Source organism: Cottoperca gobio, chromosome 14 (assembly GCF_900634415.1).
Source record: "Cottoperca gobio chromosome 14, fCotGob3.1, whole genome shotgun sequence".
Taxonomy (NCBI): Eukaryota; Metazoa; Chordata; class Actinopteri; order Perciformes; family Bovichtidae; genus Cottoperca; species Cottoperca gobio.
The window spans coordinates 3,292,234-3,316,003 of record NC_041368.1 but is presented as its reverse complement, the minus strand read 5'-3'; the positions used below and the strand labels follow the sequence as shown (position 1 = coordinate 3,316,003).

The 23,770-nt window shown below is 42.3% G+C and overlaps 1 protein-coding gene across 5 annotated transcripts in view; it reads left to right on the top strand.

Annotated features, from left to right (window-relative positions):
• The window catches only part of nrip1b (nuclear receptor interacting protein 1b), a 35,025-nt gene extending 19,264 nt beyond the window's left edge, over positions 1-15,761 (top strand). For 2 of the 5 annotated variants that reach the window (XM_029447878.1, XM_029447881.1), the window contains exon 2: positions 9,460-15,761. In XM_029447878.1, the coding sequence (XP_029303738.1) occupies positions 9,910-13,527 (3,618 nt within the window). In that variant the 5' untranslated portion in view covers positions 9,460-9,909 and the 3' untranslated portion in view covers positions 13,528-15,761. Of the gene's footprint in view, positions 1-365; positions 556-9,459 lie in introns of those variants that run through there. The other 3 variants (XM_029447882.1, XM_029447879.1, XM_029447880.1) reach the window with 3 other exon arrangements.
• The last annotated feature ends 8,009 nt before the right edge of the window (positions 15,762-23,770 follow it).

Below are 23,770 nucleotides of genomic sequence, written 5' to 3'. Positions count from 1 at the left end.
GGGTGCTATGACTGCAAAGGGGCAGAGTGGGGAGGGGGGGTGGTGGGCATAGGTGGAGGGGGGGGCAAGCGGCGACAGGTCACTGGAGGATGAGGTCACACGAAGGTGGGCGAGATATTGGGGTGGAGGGGGGTGTTTGCCAGGTGTCCAGAGGGGTGATCAGGCAAATGACAAGAGTGTCACATGACAGTACCCCCCTCCCTCCTCCACCCGTGTCAGTATGTCAAGGGCATGAGCCCCCGCTGGCAACCGCCACTGCGGCATTTTTCCCCCACTTTTATTTATATATTTATTTCCTCACTTCCCCTCCTCTTCTTCTACTCCTCTCTTTTTTTACTCTTTTATGTATTTTATGTGTCCATCAGATGAGCAGCTTCTATATGACTGCTGGCTTGCCTCCACACACCCCCGGGCCGCGATGTGGTCGGTCAAAAGTAGGCGGCGGATCCTTGAGTGTGGTGAATTTTAATTTCTGTGTGCACTGTAGATTTCTCCATGCCCCCAACCACCGCACCCCCCCCCCCACCTTCCTGCTGTGTGTGTGAGACTGCCAAGGTGAGGTTGTGTCCTCTTGTTAAGAGCGATTAATGGCACTCGTTATGTACATAATGAAATATCCCTGCTGATGCATAGGGTGGCGTTGTCTCTCTCTCTCCCCATGTCACACACACACACACACGCACGCACGCAGTGTAACATTGATGACGCTTTATTACAGCCTCCAGGCAACTCCGGTATGTTTGATATGGGGTAGAGACCCCCCTTGTAAGCCATCTCTCCCAATGAGAATGAACAGGAATTAAGGCCCTGTCTATTCACAGTCGAGTTTGTTCCTTTTTTTCACTTTAGATGCGCACAACACTGCAGCTCCCTGCGTGACATGTGTTCTGAGAGATAGAGATGGTGGCTCACCACAAAGTCCTGTTTTGACTGGCGGAGTAAATTTAGATCTAATCTTCTTGTGAGTGTTCTTTTATAGCCCGAGAATGTTCACCTAACATCAGCTTTTAAGTTGACCTTGTTGTGGTGTTTGCTCTTCTGAGGCGCGCGTGTGTGTTTCTAGGACGAAATGCTGCTAGCTTCCCTATAGGTTTTTTATTTTGACCTCGTGTGTGTTTGCTTGTGCGTGTGTGTGTGTGTGCACTAACACCATTCAGTGCATGAGTCAAGCTGTGCAAGCTCTTTTAATCCCACGCCCCGGTGCACGTAGGCTTGATTAGTGGCAGCAGTTATCTGTGCAGAAGACAGCCCACCCCCCTTTAGCATTTGGTCAGGTCTGGGGCACTGGGGGGGTGTCAAGTCATGAGAAAGGTGAACGAGGAAGGAGAAAGGCAGAGGGGGCGGTGGAGGAGAGATGGCGAGAAAGAGGGAAGAGGGGAGGGCGGAAGCCTGATTAGTATTCTAAAGGAGCACTCCTGCCAGTAGAGCAAATTGATTACTGCACTTTACCTGTATCAGCCTCCACAGCTAAGGATGACAAGGTACGGGAGCAGGATGTGTGTCTGTGTTCACCTCCCCATCACAGCAGTATAGGTGTGTTAGCATTTGGCTTAGTGTGGAGTTTTTGTTGGGAACTTTTTACTACATTCACCACTGGATATTGTTCCGTGTCCTCTCTACTCCTTCATTGCAGAGACGTATTAGTTTCAGTTGAGTGCTATCTCAGCTGACAGTTAGTGTGTTTCTCTTGGTTACAGGAAAGGCAACCTGATCAAGGCAGCAATAGTTTCATCACTTCTAACAACACATTGTTCATTTAAGTACATGGCTTCAATACTCAAACTGTAACCTCTGCTTGGATAGAAAACCAGCAGTAGCAATTTTATATTCACTGTTTGCGACCTTTGAGCACAGTCTTCTGTAGTACACCTGTTTTAAAATATTACAGTTTAAATGCAGAAGTATTATTTCAACATGGTTATCACCAGTGATCCAAATGTATAGGTGAGGCCTGCTAACATATACATATTCCCTCTGAACCAAACCACATGCATTGTCCTGCCAAAATCCATTTATAATATCCATTTAGGTAGTTTATTCGACTAATACCTTTTCTTCTTTTCCAAATTCTCTGCCCAAAGTAAACATGGAATAGACTATCAACAGAGTTAACTGGGATAAACCTGACATATTTCTAAGGTCATATTTTGTACATGTTTGTAATAATGAGTTCCTTAGCAGAGCGGCTCGTCCATAAATACTGGACAGACAAAGAGCTGCTCAGAGAGGCCTCTCATCTTTTCGATTGTAGTGCTCTAGTAACCATGCTGTATTCAGTAAGTAGTGAAGACTACTGTGTGTTTAGCTTTTAAGACTTACTTGTGAAGGGAAGGCTTAAATATAAGGAGGAGGTCAAGCTAAATGAAGTGGGTTCTATAAGATATGGATTTATCTCCGGTTCGATTGAGATCATGGTGAACTTGGCGCACGTCAAGAAAAGGACTTTTAGTACAAAAAGACAGTTTGTTGGCACAATGAATAGGATTTTTCTAAACAACAATGTATACAGTCATACAAAAATAATCTCTCTCATCACTCATCACTGGTTTTTCAAATCTCACTGTTTTTGGACTCCTTTGGCCGTCAGCCTCTATAAGAACATAGCTACCAGTTGCCAGATCGAGCGAGAGGGCACCGTAAACCTCACCATGGTCGGGGGTCTTGGTGTCAGGTGTCGTTGAGCTGGGGAGGAGGGGCCAACTTTGAATGTTGAGAAGATGTTTACACACCCCAACACACAAATCCTACTCATTGTGCCTTTAGCTGCCTGCTGTATTTAATCTGTAAAGAAAAACTGTTTTACCTCATCATGTGTATTTGCAAACATTCTTTCTTAAGATACAACGATAGCAATTCTTTATATTGACATTAATGTTTGAACCCCTTCAGAACCACAGCAAGTCATTTTGGGGTCATTGTCTTGTAGAGGTGGAAAATGCCAAAGACTCACTTCTGATGTGGATTTTTTTAATGAAGCTTTTCAACTGTCTAAAATCAGTATTCTATAATGCAATGTTTTTGGATTTACAGTGACTTTAATGCTATGCATTAGTCAGCAGTAGAGTTAACCGATGAGCAGTACAATGCTTCAAAAGAGAGGCGGTGTGTCAGATCTGTTATGCCGGTGTAAAGCTTTATATTTCTGTTTGCAGTAATGTCCCCCATGTTGTTTAGTTTAATAACTGCTTCAAATGTTGGCTCATGTTTTAAACTGATGTCACAATGTCTTGTAACACGAGACACCACTTTTTTGTCATCATCCTTCACCATCCTTCTCATTTCTTATCCCCAGGTCCAAGTGTAAAAACAAAGGTGGTGAATGGCACATAAAATATTCAATTAAATGCTTCTTTTTTTGGCACCATGGAACCTTTAAAGTTGTCTAGGACGAGGGTTGCAAAATTCCAGAAATATTCCAGGTGGATACTTTCCACGGGATAACAGGAATAAAATGGGAAATAATTGGAATGATCATGTTTTGAGTCAGTTTGAGTCATTTTGACTTTTCCACGTTGCGATAGAAACAATATAGAAGAATATATAGGACAGATATTCTTATCTCGTTTTGAAGATATATAGCGTCATACCGCCCAGTCCTAACAGACATAATCCATTAATTTGCCGAATTAACCCTTTAATTTGTCAAGGAAACTAACATGCAGTGTGGAATGTGTAATGTGGTGAGTTCAATTATTCAATAATAATAATAATAATAACTTCAATAATGGGGAAGGTACTTTGAAAATTTGAGCCAACAATGTGGGCTGTGTGCAAACTTTGGGTTTAAAGTAAACAACTAATTTATAAAAAGCATGTTTTACAATTAAGAATGGATGGAAAAAGATCAATTAAAACTCCTCAATTAGCATGCAACATCAAGCTACATCTCACATGGTAACAGCTAGCTAGCAGAAACTAGCACAAGGTGATAACGAGTTATAAACTGTGTACTTTGCTTTTGGCTACTGTCTGCTGGTTCACTGAAATATCATAAAACAATTACAAAATAATCTCACTCCAGTAATGTAATCAAAACTTTCCTGAAAGCATTGTCCCACATATGATGGAAGAATGCACTGTGCATGCATAGAGGAGTCATTTTACGGAATTCCTGTTTAATTTTCACAATAAAAGCCCTAGAAATAAATATCACTGCTTACCAGAGAGCATTTAAACAAATAGCTCACAAGTCAACAAAATAGCTAAAGTAGCGGAAAAATCAGAGTAATGTTAAACTGGAAACTTTGATGGCTCCGTTGACGGAAGAGGCAAAGAAGGCGAAGAGGGAGAGTGATAAAAATCATTCTTTGTACTAAGCTAGATCAGTAAGTAACAAAACCTGCCTTCTCATTAATACTACCTGGTGTTTTACTCTGCCTTTATCATAGCACTGACATTGGGGTTTCTAGTTCTAGGGATGCTTGTGCTAACTGCACCATGTTGCCACATAATGTCTCCTATGTATTTATGTGTATGTAGGTGAACATTAAGGTAGATTACCAACTCAGTTTACATATGTATGGACATGCCTGTGCCACCCTCACCGGACTGCCAAAGTTACAAACTTGTACGCTAACCTGTATGCTAATTTAGATTCTGAGACTATTTAGAGTGACGCTGTTGTTGTCGGTTGTCGACTGTATTCTTACTTCAGTAAAATACTAATTGTGTTGTGCTGATTCTAATGGAATGTCCCTTCACAACCAATTGTACCCTGTAATATCATTCTCCAACTCACTCAGAGCAAGCATTAGCATGATTTAAAAAACTGAAAGTAGGTCAATGGGAGCCTTATGAAAGGCAAAATGATAGCAGAGATATATCCTCTTCTTTTTCTGTCACTTAGACCTCTGTCACACACCATATTAATCCAAACCATCCAAATTTACACACTAAAAAAACAGTACTCTTTAACCCAATAAAGAAAGACATCTTGCTGACTCACGGCAATATTCTTCTTAGGGCTGATGCCAAGGATGTTATGGAAATGATTAATTAAAGGCCAAGATTTTTAGCTGGTTTTCTCCAGCTTTCAGGGCAGCCTGACAGTGGGACTTTTGATCTCAATTGCGAAGTGGCCCATTTCCCTCAGACATCACCACTGCACTCTGTTTCAAGAGCCTCGCACTGCCTTTTGGCGTGCTGGCCATGGGGCAATCATCTGTTCCTATTTCCAACACCCGTGTTTACGAATGGAAACTGTGTGTTGTTTCGAGAGGGAAATGAGCACCATTTTGGAAAGACGATGTAAGCAGGAGATTACCTCCGAGCCCAATAGAAATGAATAAGGTATAGATTGATGGCAGCCACGGCTCATTAGGAAGGAATGTGTGTGTGTGTGTTTAATTGATGCACTAATTCTCAGCTACTCAGGAAATGGCTCTTGGGTGGGTCTTCCAAATGGCACACAAATATTTACTATGGACACAAACATTTTCATAAGCACATCTATGCAAGCCTGGACATGTAAGGTAAAAGGAAAGACTGTCCGGGTCTATGATCAGTGCAGTGATATAGTTGCGCTGGCTACTTTGGCTGGGTCCTCCCCCAGTCAGCTGGGCTCTGAACTGCTTAGATAACTCATCAGTGTGCATGAATTCCTCTATGCTCTCTCTCTCTCAACCCCAAGAACTCTGTGTACAGATGAAGTTAAAATCCGCCCCCGTGCTCCTCATGCAAGGCCAAATGCAGGCCAAGACTTAAGCACCATGTTGTCCAAGTCTAAAATGTTAGCATTCAGTCATCACACACTGTTCCTCACATTCAAGTGCTCTGAGTTGGATGATTTTTCCCAATGGATTGCCTGTACTACTTAACACAAGAGGACTGACTTTTCATGTATCACATTTCATTTATGTGGGGTACATCCACAGCTTTCTGTGCACATGGAGGCACGTCTGCTATGCATGACTTGTTTGGTCAATGCATTCTTAGAAGTGGGTCACAGTGCCCTAGTTCTCAATGTGTGGGTGTGAATGGGTCTGTGTATTTTGTCCTGATTGACTTATCTGCAAAAACATTTTCTTGCTCTAGCTCTCCTGCTGTTCGGGTGCATGTTATTTCTTGTTTACCTCTCTCAAGGTGAGCAAGAGCTTTTAATTCAACTTTCCTCTGGTGCACTCGTTCACTTGTGGAAGGCTTGGAACATCCACGTTTGGTCAGGTAGCTTATGTTTTGTCTTATTTAATCATGTCAGGCCATATTGAATTTACAAATAGCGGTCACGCCGCATGTGTAAGTGAGCTACCCCGTTGAGTATGTGCAGCAGAGCTGGGCTGAAGATTACATGATATAATATTGTTTAGGCATCGCCTCTCCTTTTAAATTCCTTTAACCTTGACTCCCCTTAAATGTAGGGAGAACACATCTGCCAGGCTGGTGTCAGACATTAGTAATACACACCGCTTGGGCAGCATTGTCACTTTTTATTAACGCCCAGAGCTTTGCATGGACACCAGCTGTTGCATCAAGTGGAAAAGCCTTGGCGGAATGAATGACCTTGACTTTAACTGCCGCTCCTTTGGCTCTTCCCCTTTTTAATTCTTTTGTTTGGTCTCATACATTTTAAATGGCTTAAGTGGATTACCATTCCATGCAATGAAGGTCATTCAGAAAGCCACTTTTTTTAAGATATAAAAAGGAGGCTGTATTACCAGCAAGTGTGTTCATGCCTGTGTGTCAGCGAGTGGTGGAGTGGGTGTAATCTGGAGGTCAGAGTCAATGTAGGAATGAAATGAAGGTCACATATTGAGATTTAATCCATGACATCTGCATCGGCACATTTTTATGTCTGTCTTATAGCAATTCTACGTAACTTATGCAGCGCCTGAGAGTGCAGTGACCTTTACTGTTCCGGGTGTCTTTTAAGAAGAGGAGCAAAACAGAGAGAAAAATAGACGAAGAGCCGACCAGCCAGGGGATGATGAAGCTTCCGCCCCTCCCCATCACTTACCCTCCCTCCCACATGTACGTGGCCAACTGTAGGGGTAAAAATCACTTTAGAATGGTGCTTGCTCTGTCATTGGCTGACATTGTCAAGGATAATGGATAATCACCACAGAAACCGAACAGAACAGCCCATTGGTGCTGTGGTGTCCCACGGTGGGGGAGGGAGGGTATAGGTTAGGCTTTTTGGGTGCCACCACCAATGAGATGACATGTTAACAGATGTGTAAGGTCATTTTCAATGTATACACCAGGGGAGATAATGTAATAGTAATGCACACATCACACATTCTGAAGAGAGGTAAGGAGGAGGGCTGTGTGCTTTAGGGCTCAGTACAGAGGACAGTTTTCCCTATATTAAGGTCATTTATTTGTTAACAGAGCACTGTCACTGAGGAGAACATATTTTTCTTGCCCTTGCTGTAGCAGGGCTTTTTGACACCGGCTCTGTCATTACATGTCTCTCAAGAGCCTGAAGGTCTCTACTTTGTTTAAAGAGTTATTTGTACTTTATAAGCGATAGTGAATGCAGTAGCTCTGTATCTAAACTAATATAGTGCAGTGTCATAGTGTCCCTGTGCTGCCATGTCTGCTCTATATTGAAGTTTCTTTGAGCAATAATATAGACAAGGTCAACTGTAATTCCAAAGGTTCACTGCCAGCAGCAGAGAGATTAACAGAATTTCCCATGTTGAAACTGTGTCAGTGTTTCATTTTCATTTACATTTTTTCTCTCACTAAAAGGGGGGCTGTATCACAGCATATTAGTTACTTTGCCAAACTATATTGAAGGTAAACATGTGTACATGTTTACTGTGCTGATCAAGCGTGGTGTTACAGGGCATTCTATTATAATTGTGCTAAACTCACTGGCGGGGAAATAGCTCTAATCCTGAGAATCTAAGATTAGCATGACAGCAGACGTCAGATGGCCTAGTATGACCAGGTTGGCTTTTGTTGTTGTCAGATTTAGGTCATCAGCTTAAAAATGGCCTTGAGCTGTAATTGACGCTGATGAGCCAATCTCAGTTAAATTAGTCTATTCTATACAATGCTGTACCATCTTAAAATTGCAAACCTGATTGTTTTTCATACTGCTACTAAAATTTAATTGCGCACTGATCAATTTAAATCCAGCTTCTAATCCCAGCTCATTTTCAAGGTGGCATTAAAAGTGCCACCTTGTTGCCCTTGCTGTCATGACAATCTGTGGACCTTGGCCACAGGGATGGATTTCAGCCTGATTAGAAGCCTTCTGCCTTGTTGTTTTTGGCCCTTGCTACTGATCTCTGTGAAGTATTTAGGCTGGTGGCCGCGTGGGTTGCCATGGCCTTTCGTCATAATCAAGGGCTGCTGTCCTGTTGTGTGACCTGCTATGTTGGTCCACTCAGCGGACACCAAAGGTGGGGACGGCAACGGAAAAGGACACAGACAGCAGCTGAGGCGAGGTGGAAACTCTGTATTAATTAACCTTTATGGGATGCGGGCAGGACTGTCGGAGGTGTCCTGTATCCACGGAAACCACTCTGACAGGGTTCAGAGCAGAGGTCTCCCAGGGCAGCGCCGCTGACACTGTCATGGCAACTGGCAGAATGCTCACCCCAGTCTCACTGACTTGCCCTCCTGACAGTGGTGTGACGTGACAGGTGCACCTGATCCTTAAACCACCCCCAAGCTCTCAGTATACACACACAGACACACACTTGACAGTCGAGTACAGATCGTCTGTTAGCTATATCCTTGCTGTGATTCTCCACTGCCTTTGTACTGTACCCGTAAACACGAGTCACATCACATCAAGGCACTTCATGCTTTGCTCTCGTCTCTGATTTAAAAACAATTCGGGCTCAAAAGTGCCAAGCTTTTCAAGGATTCACAGCTGGCCAGGTGTTAATAAACAGAATGCTGTGGTGAGACTGAGTAGTCACCAGACCAGTTTTCCCTTACTCTGTGTAGGAGTATGCATGCACATGTATGTATGTCTTCATGCGCATATTCATGCTTGTGTGTAGGCTTGTGTGCATGTGGGTGGGTGGCTCCTGCTTTGTGAAGACCGAGGGTTGCGTCGTGTGAGATGCTGCTCAAGTGCATAAGGAGCAGGGGGTGGTAGGGGAGTATAATCCACTGAAATGACAAGCTGTATAAGAAATTATTCACAGCTCTCACAAGGCCCTTCACTTTTGAAAGACATTGCTGTGAGGGGCTTACAGCTCAGGACCTGAATGTTTTCAAGGTAGTGGGCTTGAATTTTCAATTTGGAACCAATCAGGCCTAATCTACATTTGTCGTCTGTTCTGTGGCTGCGAGGGGAGAGTGCAGAGAGGAGAAGGAGCCGTGTGCAGTCAATCTGAAATGTTGCTAAGTAACAGAGATGGCAGACAAGGTGGTGAAATGAATGTGATATAGTGCTGTGCAAATCCCTGCTTCTCACACAGTTTCTCCTTTTTCTCCTCTTTTTCTCCACCCAACCTTCTCTCCCTCCCTTCCTCTTTTCTCTCTCACTCACTCCCATAGGTCCTGTGAGATCTGCCAAGCTGAAAAGCGCCACTGACAGAACCACAGCCAGGCCTGAGGACAGACATCCCAAACATCCACAGCCACGGAATGTGTCAACATCTTTGTGGTGAAATCCCGCTGACTACTCGCTTGCTACTCATATAAGCCTGGAGCTGGGCCTTCTGGGATCCTACAGTGTTTTAAGGCATACAACAATGCCTGGGAGGCCCACCTGCCCCGGATTGCCTCCAACCATGGTCGCTGTTTCACCACAGTGCTGACTTTGCCCACTACAGAAAGGGATCACAGCGGTCAGTGCATCCTTCATCCCCCTGCACACTCTCTGTGCAATTGTCTGCCTTTTTTTTGGTATTTAGAAAGTCCATGCCACTGTCAACCAGATGACCTAGTGGACATTTGTTTCCCAGTAGCAGTCCTGAACCATACGAGGGGATCCTAGTATTGAACATGACTCATGGGGAGGAGCCTGGCCCTGAGACACACAAGGATTCAGCTGTTCTAACTTATCTGGAAGGTTTACTGATGCATCCAGTGGTAGCCGGGCCTGGGGCCACGGCAAGTGGGAGGTCTGAGGCTGCCCACAGCAACCAGGAGCAGGGTGACAAGGTTAGTGGGCCTTTCCAACTGCCAAACCATGGCCCCACAGCTCCAAAGGCTGGAACCAACGGGCCCATACTAGGTTCTTCGCAGAACCTGAAGAAGGCCCGACTACTGCGCTCTGGAGACTGGAATGATCCAGGGAATCAGCGAATGAGTTCACCCCCAATGGAGCTGAATGGCCAAGGGGGAAGCCTGCAAAATGGAGCACTAGAGGGATCTCCTCATGCTGGGGAGAGCACCCTGTTGGCTTCCCTTCTTCAGTCTTTCAGCTCACGGCTTCAGAGTGTGGCAATGTCTCAGCACTCTATTAAACCCCCTAGTGAGTGTTCCTCTCCCTCCAAGGCACCACCTGCAGACAAAGAGCCTCTGCCTGTGTATGGGACAGCCTCAAGCCGCTTGAAGGGCCTAATGAGGAAGAGCAAACTTCAAAATCACAGCATCACACCCTACAGTCGCCGGGGACATAGTCAAGACAGACCACCAGAATCCCCTCGCTCAGCACACAGTGCCACGCCTCCCTCTGGTCCTACAACTGCTGAATCAGTTTCCTGTGCAGAGCGCCTGAAGGCAGTGGCCAACATGGTTAAAATCCGTTCTAGTCCAGCACCTTCACCCAAGCCTAGTGTGGCCTGTAGTCAACTGGCCCTGCTGTTGTCCAGTGAAGCCCATCTCCAGCAGTACTCCAGAGAGCATGCACTCAAAGCCCAGCTCTCAGGAAGATCTGCCAGCGAGAGACTAGCTGCCATGGCAAACCAGCAGCATGGCCAGGACAAAAGGCCACATAGTGTGGGAGGTACTCTGCCTGGAGCCCCTGATACACTAAGCTCCTTAACGACCGAAAATGGAATGACAACAACAACCACAATGACAACAACACTCCCTCGAACGGCCCTGTCCAGTCCACAGAGTCCCTCTTTGCTGCGTGGCCACAGCCAAAGCTCCCCACCCACTCCCCCACATGCTCCAACCCCCACTCACAGCCAACTACCTAGGGAGAAGCGAGGCTTTGACTCACGTCCAACCCGTCCCCCCCAGACATGCAGCAGCTTGCTGCTGCTGCTACTCAACAACCACAACAACCAGAAGCAGCTGACGAAGAATGGGCACCTGGAGGACAGCTGTGGCATTCTGCCACCAAGCGGCTCATCTTCAGTCACATCTGACAGCGAGTGCTCCATCCAGGAGAGGAGCCTGACCAAGGACAGCAGTGATGCAGAGAGTTCCTACTCTAGTTGCTCTCCCATTGACCTCTCCATGAGAAGCCGGGCCAGTACACAAGACACAGGGCCAAAAATTACCATCCCTGCTTCCTCCTTTTCCTTTTCTTCCTCTGCCCTCTCTTCTTCCACCACAGTGTTTTCCTCCACCCCAGTTGCATTTTCTCCTCAAGCTTCTGCTCTACCCTCCACAACATTTTCACCATCCTCTGCTGTTGTGTCCTCTGCTATTTCTTCATCTTCTTCCTCCTCTATCTCTACCTCCTCCCTCGACAAACTAACAGAATCTTTAATAAACAAGTGGAAGCCAGAGCCATCAGGATCAAAGGTGTGCAATAACAAGGAGCCTGAAATGAGCCCAGACCTAAAGTCACACTCTAAGGTCACACTTATGCAGCTTCTTCTTGAGCGCAGAAATAATGAGATGGTAAATAAAAGCATAGGTAACCAGGATTTGCCACTTGATATAACTATGGCCACCATGTCTCGAGGCCAATCAAAGGGGCTCGTGCCCTGGGAGGAGACCAGGACAAAAAGCCCCATTGATAAACCTGTAGCCCCAGCCCAGCCCCTCTACTCACTTAGCCGTGACCCTAGTGGTGCACTATCCCCGTACTCCTACCCCTCCCCCCATATCCAGTCCAGCCCATTGGATTTGTGTAAGTCTAAAGCCTTCCCTGCTGAGAAGACTTCAGAGCCTGCTTTCAGTGCCAGTAAACTGTTACAAAATCTGGCTCAGTGTGGCACAGCTTCTTCCTCCCCACCCATCCCCTCCAGCAAAGGGATGGGTCAGGAGCTTGATGCCAGCAGACCCCTTGCCTTATTGGAAAGGCTTAATGCTCCAATCAACAGGACCACCACCACTCCATTCTCCGACGGACCCTCAGGTAGTGGTACACCTTTCAGTCAGAAGGAAGCTTCTCCTCCTTCATCACAGATTGAGAACCTTCTAGAGAGGCGCACTGTATTGCAGCTCCTTCTAGGAACAAACTCGACTACTGCTACAGTCAGCCGCAAAGATAGGCCCAGTGGCAGGAGGAGTGTAGAGGTTTCAGGGGGGTGCTATGAGAAGAGCCCTGGAGCCTCAATCATCTGTGACAGCTCCAATGGGCCCCCTTTGGATGTAAAGGTCAAAACTGAGTTTATGGAGGAGGTGGGACCGTCCTCAGCCATGTCTGAGGACTCAAGTGGCAGAAAGAGACCTAGTGGCTATGAAAAGAATAGCCCCCTCTTTAATTCTCAGCAGGACTTAAAAACAGAACCACGGCCTGCAGAGGTCATAGCAAAATATGGCCTTCTCAGCCAGCTGCTTAAACAACAGACTGCTACCTACTACACCAGTTCTGCTATGCAGGCTGAGTCACTGCCCAGACAGGTTAAAGAGGAACAGAGGGAGTATCCAAGCCCCAGTCCTAAGAAGAGACGCCTCTGCTCTGACCGGACTGATAGTTTGAATAATACCATCTCTCTAAGAGCAGTAGACTGTGGCGACATAAACATTTTTGCATCTTCTGCTGTTCAGGAAGAAACTGACCAGCCGAGGCATGTGAAGGAAGAGGAGGCTCCACCAAGGAGCCCATCAAGTGAAACCCTCACCAGAGAGAGTCGGGGCTTCAATGTGCTCAAACAGCTGTTGCTCTCTGACAACTGCCTGAAGGAGCTGTCCCAGCAGCCCAGGGGGACACCCAGTCCTTCTGTCCTGCAGGCCAATGGCAAGGCCAACGGCAGCATTCTCAGTCAGCCTGCCCATAATCACAGCTTCCTCCACCTGACCGGCTGGCCCCCCCATGGTTCCCTTAACTCAGGGCTTCCGAGTAATCTCAGACCACTGCCCACCCCCCCTGCAGGTGACAGCCCTCTCCTCACCCCCTGGAGTCGCCACCCAGCTCCATGGCCGGGCACTCAAAAACGGGACCCCCCTACTCTAGTCAAACAGGAGCTTGAGAGCCCTGTGAGATGGAGTAGTCAGGATAATGAGGAGGAGGAGGGTTGTGACTCAAACCTGGACTCTCCACGGCTCTCACGTTCCAACCCCATCCTGTATTACATGTTGCAGAAGGGCAGCATTCAGCTGAGAAAGGAGGTGCGGGATCAGGCAGAGGGAACCCAGTCTGTGGTCAGAGTTAAAGAAGAGCCAATCAGTGACATGCATGCTTATGAACACAGTCTGAGCTCTATCCCGCAATCACCGACCCACAATGACAAGCACAGCCATGAGAGCCAGGGGCTGAGCCAATCATATGAGTAGAAGTTGTATCAACTACAGAAAAAATACAAAGCGGAATCAAATTCATTGACTTTTCCCCCCCTTTTTTAATGACTTGCCAAATTGGTTTGATGGGACGAATAACGAAGAATACAAAAATGTTTTTTATTTAGTGGAATAGAGCAAGTTCAAATTCAAATGCACATTTCTCAATTTTAAATAGTGAGGTCATGGAATGGTACAAAACAGGTCTATCTTAGCAAAATGTATAATTGATTCAACCAAAACTACACAACTGTCACAAATTTAACCTTTCCCATCAGTGATTATCATGCACTACATATTTCATTTAGTCAATTATGAAGGCCTCCTTTACAATTTGGTCTGGTTTTACACTTATTATTTGTATCTGAATTGTACACATATCACTGTTCCATGTCCCCTTTGTTGCCTGGCATAAAACATTTAGAAAGAACATTTCAAGCAACATTTATTATTGATGATACCAAAAATGTTAGCGCTCAGTTCAGTGGACATTTATTTATTTTCTCCATCAGAACATTTCAGATAGACAGAGTCCCATCAATTTTAGATAAGATTCCAAATAAAGTCATTCTAGGGCAGACACAGCGGTCTATTACAACAATGTACATGATACATTCATTCAAAGGAGGACCTTGAAAACAATATTCACACTGCAATAGCTTCAGTGAAGATCCTACCATGATGGATGCTTTGTCTTGCTTTTCCTCAAGATTCACAGTGTGGTATGATTACCAATGAAGGGAGAATATATCAATGGATGTTTGATAGACACAATTCAGTGAGTTATGCTTTTATTTGAATTGAACTTTTAAGGGCAATATTCGACAGTGCAAACTCAGGGTGTGCAGATTGTGTTTGCAGATTGTGCAGTTTTGAGCAGATGGGTCAACAGAGTGTGTGTGGTGCTTACAGTTGAGCAACTGTGTATAAACAGGTTTCTAGAGCAACTGTTAAAAGGCTGCCGTGTCTGAGAAACGTATCTTACCATCCTGGGTAAACCCCACTTTTCTTTATGCACACAAAAACTTAAGTGTAAAGCACATGGCTTTTTCTTTTCATTTCATGTAAAGTACCACCTAGAGTTTGCTCTATCGAAGCAGAGTCCCCTGTGTCCTTTTCAGAATAATTTGATGGCATGTAATAAAAAAAAAAGAAATGTCAGTATTGTGATCTGTTGAGAATTTGACAGTTTGTGATTTTTTTTCATCATTTCTTAACTGTTGTGGTTTATGGACATCTTTTATTTTTGTGGCAGTTTCTCAACTCACAAAATGTCAAAAGAATTGCATGATAATTAAGAGAAGACCACAGGTACATCTTTGTTTTCAAAACAGCTGGATATGTGTACCTGCACCCCAATAATCACCACAACATGTTGGTGTCTTGAGGGATATCTGGTATCTAGCTCCTTATTTGGATTGTACTGTATTCTTTTCAGTTAATGTCAGACACGGCTTTATCCATTTAGTCTTGTGATCTTTTTAATACATATACCTATGAAGTACGCCTCTTCAATTATTAATACATTTTCACAATGGTTAAATATATTTGTGTAAATAGTACTTTCAGTATGAAAGATGACTATTTTGTAATGTTTAAGAAAAGATAATACCCTAGTTTTTAATGCCCTGATATGTAAATATGAATTATATGCGTACAAGTGTACATACAAAGGCGGAGGATGCTATGCCCATCTTTTTTGGTTGGTTTGTTCTTTGCATGTGTCTCTATGTGGTAAATGATAATCTATCCTGCGCTGTGTTGTGTAATAATGTCTGACTCTCCTCACTGCTGCCTGTTGCATGCAGACGCATGGGAACTACCTGTGTATCCCTACTGGTGATGGGGGAAAATGTCAAGTCTTAAAATAGGTCTTTTTTATCACAGAGAGGTTCGTTTAGAATATGAACAGTCCCTAAATAACCACAGACTGTTGAGCAAGTTGATTAAAATGTGTGAAAAATAAACGTGCATTGAATATTTTTGTGATTTTCTTTTCTGTTACTGGTTAACAAAGCTCTGGGAGAGAGCTCGGGGCTATAGTGGGGGATTGACGTACAATCATAGATCTGCATTGTACATCTAAGAAATACATTTGTAGCAGCAAATATAAAAAAGATATGTTTCATTTTTTTCATGTGAAGACCTGAAACATTATTTCATTTTTTATGTTTTCATTTTTGGTGTTCATTTGCACTGATATCTCAAAAATAAAGTACTAAAATGCATGACCTAGTATGAACGTGTTCCTCTTTTTCCAGTTTGCCATTTAGAAGTGTGTTTTTTCCTGTGGACAAATTGGGCATGTGGGCATGTATAAGTATATAAGATGTTTTCTGGTGGTAGCTCTAGTCTTTCTGGTACCATCATAAAACACTTATATATTTATCTACATTATTTTAAACAATACATATGTTTAATCATATTCTCTTGTCATGTGCAGTAGGGACAATTATTTTTAAGAGTGATCCAAATAATATATTGACATGGTGCACACTAAAGGTTAGAAATGTGAAGAGTCTTTGGTGATTAGACCCCATTGGTGGAGCAGGGCTTCAGGAGGAACCAATAGGGACGTTTTGGCACCCTCCATCCCAATATCTGACTCACGTCACAATATTATTTAAAATAGACATCAAAGCCAAACTGCTCTTTGTGTAATCAAAGACTGGTCTGAGTGAGAGGATGTCCTGCATTTGCCATAAAACTTCTGCTTCTTAGTGGGCTGCTGTTCACTACAGTGCTGAGTCCTAACAAAGGCAGGAAAGACACTGAAAGGAGGGAGGACACATGGAGGTCAACAGATGTACATTGAATGCCCAAGGATGTGCCTTACTAAATGGAACATATATCTTGTATTTAGCACCTAAAATATATCTCATTGTACAGTCAATACAATTATTGTGTTAAGTGTAGAAAATTGTCCCTTTTGTGATCCCTTTCTTGACTTGAGAAAAGCAGCCTGTAGCGTGAGACTTCCTAAAGGTGAAGATGAGTTCAAGCTAAACTTCCCTTGCACTGGGTTTGAATATGAAGTCCAGTGAGAGAACAGACGGCTTTTTGTCTGCAGTGCACTTTTAAAATCGCAGCGCAGTTCCTCAGCCCTGACTTCCCTTTTATTTAATACTCCCCATGACTGACTGCACTCTCTTTAAACTCCAAGTAACCTTTCCCCTCCTTGAACTTCTCCATTTCAAGATTCTTATCAAGGCTGAACCACCAGTAACCCCTTGATTTCCTCCGATTGCTGAAGCAGCGGCAAACATAAAGGAGGGAGTCACAAGTTTAAGCTGAGGTCAAGGTGTAAAACTTGACAATTGGCCGTTTGTCTGTGGCTTCTCTCTTTGATTTCCTGACCTCAGCATGAGGCCAAAAGGATGTGAGCGCTGCACACTAGGCCACCAATGACTCAACTAGAGGCTGAGGACTCGGAAGTCCCACAACAGGCGTTTCATAGTTATGAGGCTTCCAAAAACTATTTCCTGCCGTTGCAGATGCTGACAAACAACTCAACAGGCTGGATCAAGGGCTTATCTACATGGGAACACATGAACTGTTAAAATCACCAACTATTGTTGTGCATAGATTTGAGTGGTAATGACACACTTTCTTGTTAGGTGCTTTGTTTATTCACATGGAGGCCATACAGAGCTAACACTTGTCACTAGTTGTCATGGTGATTGGTGTGATAAATATGCTCACAGATGTTCAATCACTCTCCTCATACAAGTGATTGAACTTTGAGCACATGGTTTGACCTCACTTAAGTAAACACACACAATGTAAATTTGAATTTTATGGGTCGCATGACCCCATTTGGAGAGTCATGAAGGCAGAATATGTTAATAAAATATTTAAGTACCAGACTTTCTTCTAGTAAAGTTACTAGTACCTTCTGTACTTTGACTTGAAGTAATGCTACTGCTCCTGCAGTGCAAACATATATGAGAGCAGCGCCTCGAGTCAGACAACAATAAAGAGCAAACACCTTGTGAAACTCCTGATCTGAGAAAGGAGGTCAAATTGGTTTATTTACCCAACCTTAAACTGGTTCCCCCAGTGGGGCCTTTGCTTTTGAAGATGTACCTCTTTGTGAAGTCTGTTCCTTAACCCCCGGGGTCACGACCTTTTGCCTCCTTCTTTGCCCTGACCTGGCTGATCCTGTTTCCCGGGACAGGATCAACTGTTGGCCTGCAGCTGTGCTCCCCTCGCCCCCCCTCTCTACAACACACCACCCACCTTCCTCCCCCCTCTCCAGCATTACATTCAGCCCATTCTTCTGACTTTTTGTGTAAATATGACAAGTGGCAGCATGGCTTAAGTCCTTTCTTTCCCTTAATGACCGATAGCCTCTTGACCCGTGTTGCTTCCCATGGCCTCCTTGTCTACATACATGAAGCGGCGATTAGTCATACTAATAAGCTTGATGTGCAGGGTCTGCAGAAAGGGTGGAAACAATAAGTCACAGTGGAAAAGCTTACTTCACAAGTGCCCGTTGGATGTAAGGTACAAGAGTAAAGTGCAAGAATTGACAAGTTTTTATCATAGTTGCTCAGAATAATGATAGCTATTTTGTAAAGCTTCCTTATTGGTGGCCATGTGCAGTAAATAGACCCAATGTAATATTCATGATGAGTGAGAGCCGCTGTGCCACAGTGCAGCCTGTCAGCTTGAGGGATCTTGGCTCACACTGGAAGAACATGGATGATATTGCCATGTCAGATAAGCACAAGGGTGTTTTACAAACAGGCTAGGGAGAAACAGCAATGTCAGTCTCCCGTATGCCAATGTCTTCTTCTACCTCCGCAGATCTCTTCAGAAGTGGAAGTGAAGCATTCTCTCGTTAAGTCTTGTCACAGACCATCGGGCCCGTACGTCTGAAGGTTTTGATTCCTGAAGATAGAAGCAAATCTCCTCTGTGGTCAAACATGTTATCACTCTGACAATAACTTATTTAGGCCTTGATAAAGCAATGATAGTCATCTCACTAAATAAAAGTCACAAAAAAAAGAATCTCATCTACAGGAAATGTATTTACCACTCATTTCCTGTATGTTTCATCACAAACGATGACACTATGCTTGATCTGCAGGGTCATGAACTTTGTACGTAAACATTTCTCAAAATCCCCGGTAGAATGAGAGAGAGCAGTTCTGTGTCAACCAGTCTGGCTAAGACCAGCTTGGGATGTGAACTTTGTGCTGCGGGGGCTAAAGGGCCATTTAGAACAAAGCATGCCAAATTTAACTCTTCTGAGTTTGTGCTCCGACCTTCCACTCAGTTTGAAGTTGTACAGAAAAACAATACTAAAGCTGCATCTGGCATTAAGAAAGAATTTAGCTACATCTCAAAAAGAATGTTAAGAGCACTTAACACATTTAAGCAATTAAATAGTAAGATATGTTTTATTATATTTTGTAATGCTAAACAGCATTATGAAAGCTCCAAATCATAATTATAATCTTTCTCATCTAACTGTTGGCATTGCTCAAATTTCATTCATTTAGCAGTGTGGCGGGTCCGCCACTCAGTCCACACTGAAATATCTCAACAACTATTGGATGGGCTGCCATGAAATCTGGCAAAAAGCCTCAAAATTAATTGTAATAACTTTGGTGTTCATTGACATTTCAAAAAAAGATAAACATTTAAAATAGTCCAACACTTTATTTAAGACCAAATATGTTTAAAGAGAAACTCTCATCAGCCTCAGCGGTATGTTGTTTACTGCTAATTAGCAAACGTTAACATGCTTACATACATGTTTGAATATCTGCCATAATAAGAATTAGGAAGATAGAACTTGGAGGAAATCTTCACAAACAAAGAGATCTCGTCGGAATGTCCCACCTCCAGCCACGACAGGGTTTAAAATGAAATCAATGCTCATGTTGCACTCTAAGGGAAAACACAGTGAGGGGAAAGGACACAATCCGTGTTCATAATTAAATGAACTATGTATTATTGCTGCCATGACTGCTTCCAACGAAATACATTAATATGTATTGACTAAAACCCTTTCAGTGCTGTGATGCATCTCAGGAACGCTGTGCTTATATTTTCTGTATCACATATTAACATCTATGATAGACGTCCGTGTCTGCATTTGATATTAAATATGAGAATCAGCTTCTAAAATCTCTATGTGGCACTGTAATTTCCCCCGACCGCAAAACACACTGAGCTTTATCTTGGTCTCATGAAGACCAAGACCTCATATATGGTTCCATGCTTTGGTCTGAAGAAAAATGCTTTCATATCAGATTTTATGGTTTCATGCTTTATGACAGATAAATATCCTGTTGGAAAACTATGAATCAGCAGTGTTGAAAATAACCCCGGGGGTTTGCGGCAAGAAAGGGTCTGAATTTGATTGACTGACTATTTCTTTTCCAGGAAAGGAACTTTTAAAGATGTGATAGTTATAGCCCATGTGTACCTACTTAATGTTTTATTTTCCCATATATAAACTTACCTCGTATTACAGATTATGACATTGAAATGATGTCTAATTGGATAACCAGTATTTAGATTTAACAATTAAGCAGCTGCACTCTCTGTGCCTTTAAAATAATGGTGAAAGATAATGACTTTCAGTATGCTTGGAGAAACTGCCTGCTTCAAGAGATCCTAACAATTATATCAAATGTCACAGTGGTTGGGCCAACGTAAAGTCATTACGAGATAGTCTACACTCGTAAAAATGATCACAACTCAATTTCTTATAGTGACCAGTACAATGGTCTGCTCTGGAGTGGGTGGATGATAATGGATGATGCTTTGTCAGCCAGATTCAGAGACATGTAATTGCCGCAAGCCCTTAGTTAATAAAAAAAAATGGCTTTAGTTACATTACCTCTACAGTTTCCATCTGCAGCCTTGGAGCCTGGCCTGTCTCTAAAACCTCGGAGTAAAAGTGCACAAGCGCAGAGGAGATGACCAAGGATGCATTTCAGTAAGTGATATAATATTTATCTTTTTCATTCAGGCTTAAGACGTGCTAGGTTTTCCCACAGGGCATGAAAATCTCCCAGGGCACCACATCATCTAGGACCCAGGAAGCTACACATCCACTGCAGATACATTGTAACGTTGTAACATAACTGTGCCCTGAATATTGTTTATTTTATGATTTTTATCATGCCTGATTTCCCAAATTTAGATTTAAGAACATATATCATTGACATTGTGTTTGTGTTGGATTAGTGAAAGAGACAGAGAGTAGGGGTTTTTAAATGCCTATTCTCATACAGCCCTCAGGCTCATGTTCAGGATCCGTTATGATCTTCAGCAAACAAGTCTGAGCTCTTTATATCAGCTTGTCAGCCAAGGATCTATTCACACTGCAGCAGCTACTGTTTGACTTTGCCAATTGATTCATCAACTTATTTTCTGATTGGTTTCCTGACAGCTTCCCAGATTCTCTGACTGATAGCTCTACTTCCTGCCTTGAGGTCAAACTGTGTGATGTGTCTGCTCAGACAACAAGGCTGTTTTAAGAGGTGTTCTGTGTGCTTAAGGTAACCTTCACACACTCTGGTGGTCAGTCAATATTTCAGCATGCTGCACATACAAGTATAAAATATTGATGAAGGTGCAGTGCTGAAAACTGGAAACAGACTTTGGGATTTATAATGCTACTTGATTTGGCTTGTGGAATTATTTTTATGATTCATTTCCTTTTGCACATTCCTGCAGTTATTGTAAGGTCTGTCATTATGCAAGCAGGCGCTCCAAAGGAAAACGTTGCCATCTGCTGGAAGAAGGCTGAACGACAGCCGATTGAACATTGAACAGCGAATGATTGTACTGAATAAAAATAAAGGAATGTATTGACCTCTACTATATGTTTGTGCATGAATAGTCAAATGGCACTCAGCATGATTATTTTGATATCCATTATTCTTGTAATGAAATTGCAAAATATATCTTCCTTCATAACACCTGAGCTGTTGTTGTTGCTAAATCCTTCCCCCAATCACAGTTCTGGCTATTCCCATCCGTATGTACTAGTTAGATGGCACAGTTCATGTTAACAAAGCATGCTGACTGCTTCAGTTATTACTATTATAACAATGCTATTCCTGAACATCTAAAGGATGACCCAGTTCTGTGTGAGAGGACTGTTCTCTTCCATCTTGCACTGAATTAATCGCAGCTGACAGATTTCAAAGCCCAGTGTTTGGATGTAGGTGTTATTCTATGTGTCTGAATAATCAGGACAGAAATTGGACAACTGAATTGAGTTCCTTTATCCACTTCCCTTTAACTTAAGTAAAAGTACACAAATACTCATTATGTGTCAATATATAACAGATTATTGAATTGTATCACCAATGCATAACAATGCAAGTAATGCTAGCCCAACAAGGTGGTGCTGATTTTATACGATGACAATGAGTTTATTTTGTTTATAATATATATATATATATATATATATATATATATATATATATATATATATATATATATATAAAATAAAAATAAAATATATATATAATAAAATATATATATTTTTTTGTATTATATACATATAATAAAATAAAATAAACTCAATGTCATTGTATAAGATCAGCATATATATATATATATATATATATACATTTCAACCTTTTTCTGACAACTTGTTTTAAGAACCTTTTAGAAATGAATGTGTGATAAGCCAAGAATGTGAGAATCTTTGTTTTAGAATCAATAAGATGTCACAAGATAATTCATAAAACTAATCAATTTCTGCTTTCCCACTTCTTTTAAGAAAACAAGACTTTTACGAATCACTAAGAGACACATTTTACTTTGTAAGATTTTGCATCTGAATCTGCATACTCACTCCACATGTCCATATTAAACCAAACCTGTTCAATCTCAGCTGTTGTTATAGCACCTCCTGAAGGCCAAAGGATAGTTCTCTAGTGTTGCACACTGTAAGCCTTTATCTGGCTCAAGTGAAACAACACAAAATAAAAGATAATGACAACAGGGCAAAATGAACCACTTCTAAGGTCAAAGACCAAGCACTGACGTGTTTCAAAGGTGACATTGAAAGAAATCAACCTTTAAGTAAACGCTTGTTCATGAAAGTACTTTTTGTGCAAAAACAGGGAAAAACAATCATAAAATAAATAACACACTTAAACCCGGTAATACAACACCATGTCCTCTCTTCTCTACTCGTTGCTGTCATGTCACTTATAAAGCATGAATAAGGATATTTAGAATTGAATACAGCACTGACATATAATCTCAGCGCCACCTGACAGTGACTGACATTTATTGCACTCTAAATAATTCCATAAATTGTAAATTGCTTATTTTATGTTGAAACTATTTCAAGTATAGCAACCATTATTTAAAGATCTGTTCCAGAAATCCTTTTCCCAGAATGTCAATTCAAAGGAAAGTGAAATTCCACAAACAAAATATCAAGTGTGCGTTGAGGATTTGGTGCATAAGAAGAACAAACAAAAGACACTACCTGCAGAGCGTTCACAACTATGCAAATGTTGTAAGGCAAGGTAAATATCAACTCACCATTCACAACTTTCTTGTCTGTATTCTGCATATAACCTTGTTCAGTGTCCTTATATAATATTAGGATGTATCTACTTGCTCTTAGCCTATACAGTATAAATATTCATGCGGGGCTTAGACATCAATGTTGATATGTTTAATTCTCATTCCATTGCACTCATTTACCAGAACACCATGTATCTATAACTGGACAAACTGCATGTAAAACAGTGCATTTTATGAAAATGAGATTAGGTCATGGTAGTAGAAGTATGATATGGTTATTCTTTCCTTTAAAACAATATTGAAAATTAGTAGCCTACTGCATGGGCCTAAACATATTCAGAACAAAAATGCCAATAGATAACAGTCAAAGTATAAAATAAAGTACTATACACACAAAAAAATATTGAAGGTACTTAATAATGTCATTGCTTCTATTACAGAAGCCTATTCGTGTTATGTTATTGTACTGTTATGAATGTGAATGTGAATATTTTCCTTACATTAATAGGGAAATTGTGCTTATTTGCGTTCAAAGTATGGTCATGAAGATCAAACACGTGTTACATAACATGACACAAACTCGGGAGGATGTCGTCAATCATTAAATCACAAATAACAGATCAACATTTATTTTGTTATTCTTATTTGTTATCCATGGTTTCCAAAAATCTGATCCGTGACGTAAATGCAGTTAGGACAGACGTGAGTAATCGATCCAAGAACT